The 10,276-nt window shown below is 37.7% G+C and overlaps 1 protein-coding gene across 7 annotated transcripts in view; it reads right to left on the bottom strand.

The window, feature by feature from the left end:
• Positions 1-10,276, bottom strand: part of DZIP3 (DAZ interacting zinc finger protein 3) — a 107,950-nt gene that overhangs the window by 80,789 nt on the left and 16,885 nt on the right. For 5 of the 7 annotated variants that reach the window (XM_004706463.2, XM_045286172.1, XM_045286173.1 and 2 more), the window contains exons 2-3: positions 1,832-1,935; positions 679-748 (exon numbers count right to left, since the gene is read on the bottom strand). In XM_004706463.2, coding sequence (XP_004706520.1) covers positions 679-748; positions 1,832-1,863 — 102 coding nt within the window. In that variant the 5' untranslated portion in view covers positions 1,864-1,935. Of the gene's footprint in view, positions 1-678; positions 749-1,831; positions 1,936-5,945; positions 6,160-7,613; positions 7,728-10,276 lie in introns of those variants that run through there. The other 2 variants (XM_045286169.1, XM_045286170.1) reach the window with 2 other exon arrangements.

The following is a 10,276-nucleotide window of genomic DNA, read 5'->3' as shown; positions in this document are numbered from 1 at the left end:
GTTAACATTTAAACAAAATTCAGGTCAAACTTTCTTTCACTTTCCTTCTGCATTCCCATGTCTGTACCTAGAAATACCTCTTTGGGATCTAATTCAAAGGTTCTTGCCTTCCCTCAATGAACATCCCTATGTTCTTTAGCCCATATTATATTTCTTATTCAACATTTTTACACTGATAATATCACACAAGTGAAGACTACTATGGCTATTTAATGGGTATATATTTTCTTCTCCTAAATGAAAGAATAACTCTTACAAGTAGCCCTCAACGTACAACAGCATTTAACTCCAACAGTTCGATCTTAATTGGATTTTTTTTGGCTTGTTTGTTTTCATGATGATTTATTGCCTTTTATTATAGTATATTTATTTATAAGTCCAATCTTTACTTGTGTTTGGTGATGTTCCTTATGGTTCCAGTAGTGCAGATTTTTGCTTTGTTTAAGTTACGGTGTAAGTCATACTGATGGTCACAGTCTTTGGCCCTCATCAGTAAGGGCTTCAAGTCCTTTTTTATTTCAGCAAGTAAGGCTCAGTCGTCTGTATATTACAGATTTTTAATGAGTCTTTTCTCAATCCTGATACCACTTTATTCTTCCTACAGTACATTGCATTATTAGTAGATATTAACAGTTGTTAACTAATTTTCTAGCTAATGATAATTAAATATTTTCTTACCAGTTGATCAATCGACTCTTCTAACTTATTCTCAGTTTCCTCCTTAGTCTGTTCCTCCACAAGGGAATCTCTGTTTCAAGTCAAAAAGATAGAAGTGTCCAAAGTATCGCCTTAAAGAAACACAATAATAGTAACAAAGAATCTAACAGTTGAGTTTGTGTCTGGAAGTTCCAGAATTGTTACCAAGGTATGTCAAAGACTGATCATGGGTGTGGGCTCCATAATTCTTTAAGGACTCTAGTCAAAGAAAATTATGTCCTGCCCTTACTGGGTGGTGAGAAAACTGAAAATGGATACAAAACGCCGCATCTTTAATAAACTCTTTTAATTCCATTTTCCGTGAACCCTTTGAATTCATATATATATATGACTATAAAATGACTCTTATTTTTCAAAGTTTATTTCAAATATCACTTTATGGAAAATAATTCAAACCAACTCAGTCAAGCATCAATGTTACTTCTTATAATCACAAGATCTTTAATATAACACATGGCACCTTTTACTTAAAGATATAATTATTTTTATATATCTTCTTCACTCTAAGTTTTCTCCCTCTAAATGCACACATTTGGACTTAGTCTTTATTTCTAAGTACCATGGTTAGTTAATGTTTGTATTGATTGTATAGGACAACTCAACATTAGGAAGAAATCTCCTGTCCCAAATTGTTGTTTAGTATGATATGGGAGAGGGATAGGCAGGCTGAATTCTCCCTGGATGGGGGGACACAATATCATTTGGCTTGGGCCCAATTTAACTACCATAAGGTATCCTATGGCACCTTATGTGTCGGTTATCTTCTACCAAATGGGGCTAATAATAATAATACCTAACTCAGAGAGTTATTATGGGGTTGATAGGAATTAACCTTTGTCTGGCACATAGAAAATCTACATGTTTGTGAATAAACAAACAAAATAAATTGATAAATAAAATATCGGTTTTGTGATAATGCGCCAAGTATTTATGATACATTTCTATATTCATGGTTCCTAGAAAACTTTTCTAAAAGTAAATTTGGCTTAGTTCCCATCCATCCCTAATCAAAGTCACTAAATTATCCCAAAGCATAAAGCTAACTCTCTTATTTGCTTCCCAAGGTTATCTGGAAAAGACAAATGCTGTTGGTTTCTGTCAACCCAGGTCTTACCTGCCAAGAAATCCTTCTGCCAAGGAATCCATGCTGCACGATGTTCCTCTGCAAAAGTCTTATTCTAATGCATGTAGGTTAACTTTCACTTATGCTGCTTAAAGCTGCAAGAGAAATAATAATTTTACTCCTTCAGGAGAAATTTTAAACTATTCTCAAAGAAAATGGAAATCACATATGGTTTCATCATTCAAACAGAATCATAGACTACACTTTAATATACATTTTAATGTACTTATTATTGTTCGAAGCATAAGCATATTTTACTAATTTGTTGTCATATATTCTATCAAACATCTTTCATGTTCTTCCATCCCCTGAATAAACTTCCTCAATGTTCACAATATCTTTGACCATTTGCATAGAGTTAGACATTTAGATTGCTACCAATTGTTTTCCATTATATAATAATGGACATGTGATAAGCCCCATTAAGAATGAAGTTTTTCCTATAGTTATGATTACTCTCTTACAGTAAGTTCTAATAGGTCAAAAGATACAAATATTTTACATTTCTGTGTGTGTACTCTTCAATGGTATTCTAATAAGTTTATAGTAATATATTCCCCTATAGGTATATGAGTTTCCATCTGACACTCTTGATAGTACTAATTGTTTGGCTTCCATTTTCACTGAAAATAATTATATAGTCACTTTCTAAATATTGTATGGCTCTCTAACTTCCTAAAGTAGGTAAAATGTCACTTATAAGATAGTCAGTCACACCTTCTCTGGTTCCACTATCAACAGATATTATAGAAAAAGAAATTACCGAGGCAATACAAATTGAACTCAGAAAGGTAAACATAGTAGTATTAAAATAACATAGTTAACTATTCCAAGAACATATCTCCTAAAACGAGTCCCATTTAATTTCTTTTACTAAATGTTCAAGCCTCCAGGCTCCAATGCCTTCACCCAGTCTAGTCTCCCTTTCTGATAGCTATCAGAAGCAGTTCTATGTCCACGAGCAAGTAAAAAAGCTTTGATATAAAATAATTTTTTAAAAGTTTATTGAGCCAGAGTATCAAGATCGAAGCTGTTTTTCTACATATATTCCATCTAGATCTATGCATGTCTGCAAGGAGTGTCTCCATCTCTCTAACCCTTCCTGAAGAAGTATGCGCTCAATTTACATTGGCATCCTGGGAGAACTGCCACTGTGTTCCTTTAAATGTTCTGAGTCTGGGAACAGAAAAGGCAGAATGGGCAAGATCAGGGCTAGGGTGGATGGGGCTTCCCCAAAGACATTGTCACAGGGCAGACGTTGCTTCCCTCAGAGAAGAAGCAGGTGCACTGTTGCAGTGGGGGAAAAGATTCCGTGACACAAGTTTCCTAGCCTTTTTCTCACCAATACAGTTTCCAATTTTCTTCCTCATGAGCACCCCATGTCCTTTGAGAAAAATGATCAAGATGAACCCGTTAGGATCTCCACAAAAGTCATCATCACCTTCTGAGCTGACTCTTTGAATTGAACCAGCAGATCCCCTCAGAAATCACTGTTTGGGTTGGACCTTTTATTTGAAATTACCCTAATCAGATGGACAAGTGCATCACTTGAGAGAACTTGCCTACAGCCATCCACCGATCACAGTGACATGTGCAGACACATTTTGCCTAGAATAAATCTGTGCATATGTGAACTGGGCAACTAGTAGCAGTAATTTTGTACGTGCCCTTGTAATTCCAGAAAGTGTGAGAGCAAACGTAAAACTACTGCTAACAACTTTAGGTCTGAGCCGTAAATTGATGAGCAAAAATAAAGTGACGGCAACAGCATAAGTTAAACAGATCTAGGTGGGGAACCTTGCTGTCAGGCCTAAAACTGGAAGAAAAGTTTCTCATTGGTTATCTCTAGAACACTTATCTCTCACTCATGGGACAGCCTTCGTCTTTCTAATAGTTGGTTTACTATATACTTACTTACATGCTCCATCAACAATGAGGTAGGGGGCACATTGCTAAAAATCAATTCTGTACAAGCAATACCCAAATCAGAAACAAAATCTCTCAAGATCCTTGTTAGGCCATCTGTTAAACATTTGGATTGTATTGACTCAAAGATATGCTTCTTGTGATATGATGATTCTTGATATGGTGATTCTTGTTAGCTGCCCTGAGTTAGCTGCTAAACTGTGGTGACCCCATGCACAAAGGGGTCATACTACTGTGATCAGAATTCTCATTGCCTGATTTTTCAGACATATATTTTCAGTATACTCTTCCTAGTCAGGGGAAAAAAGGGAGGAGGAGGAGGAGAAGAGAGAGAGAGAGGTTGTTTGTGAGCAGTTTATCAGAAGATCTTGACAAGAGTGAGCTATAAGACCCCATAGTCAGTGTCAACATTTTGGCATTGACCATATTAGAAATATTTACCACAAGGTATGGAAACCTAAGAGCAACACATCAGTCATTTAAATGGATTTAAAATACGTTATTTACCAACTTGATAGCAGTGGGTTGGGGCTAGATTATCTATCTGTCTGTCTTTCTACCTACCTACCTATTTGAGATCATAATGGGAACACTGGCTATTTTGTCTCAGAATTAAAATGTATTCAAGGTATTTTACAATAGCCTCCCCTTGGTACATGAAGCAGAGAATCAAGGTTTTCTCACTGTAAATTTCAGGGGACACATTTATGGCCCAGGCCCAACACATCTTTCATAGATACCAAGTAAGGGATTCATGTTTGCATTCACCATATGAAACCCTCAAGGTTGCTTCCAATCCCAATTCTGCGATCTGATGGATAGAAATCAGAAAACCCTGGCCAATCTCTGGATCCAGACCTAAAATTAAAAAGGAAGTGTGCATGGACTTAAAACTAAAACTTTTCATAAATAACCCCTCTTGTAAAGTAAAATATCAGTGAATTTCCAGATACTATCTTTCAAGAGATTGACTGAAATGGTAACCATTTAAGCAGTGACCACATATAACAGGAATAATAAACACCAACTGGTTGGCTCATAATGTTCCTGCTGTGCCTAGGAGAAAGAGATGCAGTCTGATTCCAAATATGTACAAGAATGGAAACTCAGCAGGGCCGTTTTCCTGTCATGTAGGGCTTCCAGGAACCCTGTGACCAGAGCAAAGTCAAAATACAAGTCCATGACCAACATATTAACACCACGAGCTTTCCTCAAATGCCATTTCTGGAAATTAGTACAGAGAAAAAATTCTGTAGTCCAGGAAATTTTACTTGAATGCAATTGTCAAAATCAATCTGTGTCTAATATAACTTGTAACTTGACTTGTACCTACAATGCTTAAAAATTAGCCAACCAATTAAGAAGTCTGATTTCTTCTCAGAAAAAAGGTAGGCACATGGGTGGTGCAATAGGAAAGCACTTCGATGCTGTTGTCGATAACTTTCTGTCAACTTGAAGATGTATAAAAGTGTAGGGGTGGTATCCAACCTGTCGAGCCTGGTGGTGCCTTCCTGGGAGTGGCCTTCTTATAAGGAAGGCCCTAGAAACCTTCCCCTCTCTCTGCCACTGAGCCTGAGGCTGCCAGAGCCCTGTCATGTTTCCAGTAACCTTGGATACATGTGACTGTCCATCCACCAACCAGCAATCTTCCCGGAGTCTCTATCATTGCATGTGGCTTATGCATCTGAAGAGGGGCTGTGGACTAGTACCACACTTACTGACTCGGCTGGCATGCTTTCTTGATATATAACTACTGCCTGATATAAAGCTCTCCCTTATGCAGTGTCTCTGGATTTGTTTCCCGAGCCAACGCTGCCTAACACAGATGCTAACTGGAAAATTGTCACCAGCTTCTTATGGACCTTTCAGATAAATAGTGTCATTACTTTTCTCGGAAGTTAGCACAAGGCATTTTCAAATCATGTAACATTGAATAGAATAAAAGAGAGGATGCTTTTTGTAGAAAGGCAATTTCATTGAATATATTATATTCATGACAACTTAGAGGCATTTAAACATTCACCAATTTATCAGAATATATAGGTTGCAAATTTACACTAAAATATTTCACTATTGTATGTAGAGTTCCACTTATATACAGAGATTAGTAACATGCTAGTCAATCTTTGAACTTGATTGTGATTCTGTTTATTAAAGACAAATGGTTCGTTCTACCTACCTATACCATTTGTCCAAGGCTGGAAGCCCTTCTGAAACCTGTTCAGCAAACCAACGCCATGCAAGCCTCTGCTGACAGGTAAGTGGTGGCTGTGTTTACGGTGCACTGGCATAGAATCAGGTTTCACACATGGAAGGTGAGAATTTTACCAGTGAACTATCACTGCCCTCCAATCTGATGCTTAAAAACCAAACCTTCTCTGATGGGAAGCCTATTTCCCTTCACAGGACCCTTTAGGACAAAGTGGGATGCCCTGTAGGGATCCAGGGCTGTCATCCTTATGGAGTCACCGGCCATATGCTTCTCTCCTGGGTGCTGGTGCATTCTAATTGCTGACCTTTGGGTAGGCAGCCAAGCAACCACTGCACCATCATGGATCCTTGGTATAATGTGTCAGCCACACAAAGCTGTCCCCTAAAAAGCTAATGTAACACAGAGAGATCAAGAAGTAATGTCGAGACCTAATTGTTCTTCTTAATCCTTTTAGTCTGAGCATTTTATCATCAGTGACTACAGAAGAAGGGAGAAGTGGACTCATTTTTTTGCTGGGAAAAAACCCGACTGCAGGTTTATTCTAATTCAGAGTAAAGCAAAGAGCAGACTTGCGCTTAGGGTTTCTGATCATGTGCATCTACACTGAAACAGACACACTCATCTTCCTCCTGAAAAGTGGTTGCTCGGTTTGAACCACTGACTTAGCAGATAGTGGTCCAATGCTTAACTCAATATATGAGCAGGACTTAATTTATGGTGTAGGGGCTATAAAAAATGTCTTATAGGAATCATATGGAAAACAAATATTCCTAATTGTAGGAGCAATACTCTGTATTAGTCTCCACTAATTCTAACCTCCACAGAAAGTCTTGAGAGACTAGGGTCCAGTAACGCAATGCTGATGCTTCGCCTTAATTCAAACACAAATGTAAAGATACACACACACATATATATATATATATACACAAATTTTCTTCATTTAAAAGAGCTTTCTAACACCTCCTGATTTCTTGCTCATTTCTAACATCAAACATTTCTTGCTGTATTATAATATTACTCATATTTGTAAAAAACAAGCAGTAAAATGATATGTCTATTTAAATTTGCACTCCGTTCAAGTCCAGATGAAAGCTCAAACATACATGTAATAGTGCAGGAGAGAAAGACTGTATAAACATTCTAGGCCAGACCAATTTCATCTCTTTAATAACAATGTAAAGGAAAGGGTTACCCATTTAGGAATTTTAGGATTGTGACCCTAAAGATTTCTATAAACCTTAGTTATTTTAATAAAAAGTAACAGATAGGAAACATTTCAAGGCATACAAATGGTTGTTTTTCTATACAAACCAATCCCCTCATTACCAGAATTTAAAAGCCCAGACATGAATACAGCTACCCCCTCTGAAAAGCCCCCCTTCAGTTGGTGGCTGCTGACACAGATGACAGGGAGGCTGAACAGGAGGGAGTAATCTGTAGATGATGGAGAGAAAAATCCTCTGCCAAAGAGGCACAGGGGATCGAAGGCCTCTGCTAACAGTTACAGTGCTGAGTGGGAAAAAGAAAAGAGCAGTGGAAATTAATTACTCAATAAGTCAGAAGATAATTGGATCCTGATTGAAGAGAGTTAAGAAAGGTTAGTGGCTTTCCAATTCAACCTGTTAAAAATACAACCTGAGAAGAATCTCTGTGCCGAAGGGTTTTCCAGAAGAGAGGACCATCAGCCCCATCATTTCCCAGGAGCTGAGCAGATATGAGTGACACACAGTAGCAGCGAGTACAGCAGCGTGGCACTTTACAGGCTCCAGCAGGGAGGATGGCATGAGTGCCTAGCAACCAACAGGAAGCAGTCAGCCTGAAATGTTACCACAGTGCTTTGAGAGATGATTCTAGAAGAGGCTGAAGGAAACCCTTAAAATCCAGGTTGATATGTGGAAAAGAGTCAATCTAGTTTTATTTACTGTATACATTACTATAGATTTTGTCAGCTGGAAACTGAAAATTTACTGAGGCACTGCTCTTGCCCCCAATTCTACTTTGGTAATAAAAATCACACTCAGTGCCATTGAGTCAATTCTGACTCCTGGTGACCCTACGGGACAGGGTAGAACTGCCCCTGTGAGTTCCCGAGACAGTAACTATGTGAGCAGAAGACCTCACCTTTTGTCACTGTGGGTGGTGGTTCTGACTGCTGGGATGCTGGTCCAATGCCACCAGGGCTCTAAATCGAGTCCTACCTGATCTCAACTCTAAAACACACTGCCATCAAGTGGATGGCATCAACTCTTGGTTACCCCATGGAACAAAGTAGAATTGCTTCCTAGAGTTCCTGAAGCTGTACATCTTTACAGGAAACAGACTGCCTCTATTTTCTTCTGGGTAGCCATTGGGGTGGGGAGCAGGGAAGGGGTTGATCACTGCCTTGCAGTTAGCAGCACAATAATTAACCCACTGCACCACCAGAGCCCTTGGTTGACCTCAGAATAAGCTGAAATTCAGTGTCAATTTAGGGCGCAGTTCAGAAATGGAAGTAATTTTATCTGCAGGCAAAAAAGAATCTGCATTATAGCTATAGGTTAAAAAAATAAAATATCTATTATTTTAATGCAGAAAATAAAATGCTGTTGCCATATGTTTAAGGTAAAACATCTCCTTCCCTTATTGGCCCTTTGAGCTCCCAGCTCCTATTCCATTTGTATCCATTGAAATTGTAACAAACTATTTTAACTTGAAAAAGTTTTCCCCACATTATCAAAATTGTTGTAACTTAGTCCCATAATAGCAGGCTCAGATCTCATTTATAATTTTTAATTATTCATTACATATTTTCCATGTGCTACTTATTATCGCCTTAAATTGTATATAACCCACTCAAATAGTAATTTTTACTAACTCATCTGAGCAAGTTTGGGGTTGACTTGTCAAGACATATTTCAATATATGGTTGGAAGTTCCATGAATTTCCTACCCATGTCAACTCTGGCATTTGGGGATTCCCAATGCCAGGTGGAAGAAGAAAACGAAAGTGTACAAAACATTAAGAACCAAGATCATATTTGGTCAGTGCTCAACCTCATGGGAAATTAACATCTTTGTGCTTCCATTTCTGCTTCCTAAAAATAGGGATAGTGATGGCACCTACTGGATAGAGTCGTGAGAATTAAAATTTGTTCAATGTTACAAGACAGCGCCAGGCATATGATAAGAATATATGAATGTCCCTCTATTATCATTTAGCTATGTTTAGGTTAGGTTGCTTTTTGTCTAATTCTCCATCTTGATGAGGAGTTGCTATTATACTGAAAATAATGCTAATCATGACTTTTCAAATATATTACACATTGTGTAAGTACCAGAATATTCTGTACAAGCTGTCGGAACACTATAGGTCTATGAGTCAAAATTAACTCAAAGAGCAATGGGTTTATTTTTCATATGAGTGATTTAATTAACGGTTTGTTTGTTGGGAGGTCATTTGTTTTTTATTTTTGCCACTATAAACAATCTTGTACTACACAACTTCAAATGCCTAACTTGATAACATTTTGCTAGCTATTTTAAAAGGCCTGGCTTAGCACATCAGCATGGAATTTAATGTACTCCAGAAATTCAGGCTATGTTGACAAGTAAACCCTCTAGACATCGTCAGCTATCTCTTCCATGAGACTTTACCTGTCTCTTTCCACTAGAATTCTAAATAACTCTCAATGTTCAGGTGTCAGCTTCAATGGCTATCTATGAAGCGTGTAGAACCCACGTTAAAGGGACAGGGCACTGTCTAGAAATAACAAAACATCGTTGAGGAATGGGCGTTCATTAGTGATTATGCCTGCAGTCAAGCCACGAGTCTTATTGGTAGTTTGTCGACCATTATAGCGAGTGTTATGTCCTTCAGTACCCCAGAGTGGTTAGTTCACATCTATTACTGTATATAATCATGTATCAGCAGAGTTTTTCAGCACATTTTTAATGTAGTTTTTCTGGTAAACTTAGGTGCCTCGGCTTATATTCGAGTATATGCGGTAGTCAGTTCCAAGTAGATTAGAATGGTCAAAGGTTCACACCAAAGAATGTTAGGTGTACCATCATTTTTTAATTAGTAGTGTTAAGAATTAATAAAATATTCTAAGTAGCTTTCTAAATTTCTGTTTATTTTTTCAACTCTGTCTTGGTGCTTCCAGAAGATTATTTAAAACCCAAAGCCAAATCCACTGCCATCTAATCCATTCTAACTCACAGACACGCCATGTTATGCAATAGAACTGAACTACATACATTGGGTTTCCTTACCTATTGAATTTTTTTTTTTCTGTAATGCTGAGATTTATTATTTTTTT

Source organism: Echinops telfairi, unplaced genomic scaffold, assembly GCF_000313985.2.
Source record: "Echinops telfairi isolate 266 unplaced genomic scaffold, ASM31398v2 ScPeMD7_6;HRSCAF=24_0, whole genome shotgun sequence".
Classification (NCBI taxonomy): domain Eukaryota; kingdom Metazoa; phylum Chordata; class Mammalia; order Afrosoricida; family Tenrecidae; genus Echinops; species Echinops telfairi.
Note: the sequence above shows the minus strand (reverse complement) of the source record. Positions and strands in the feature narration are given on the sequence as shown.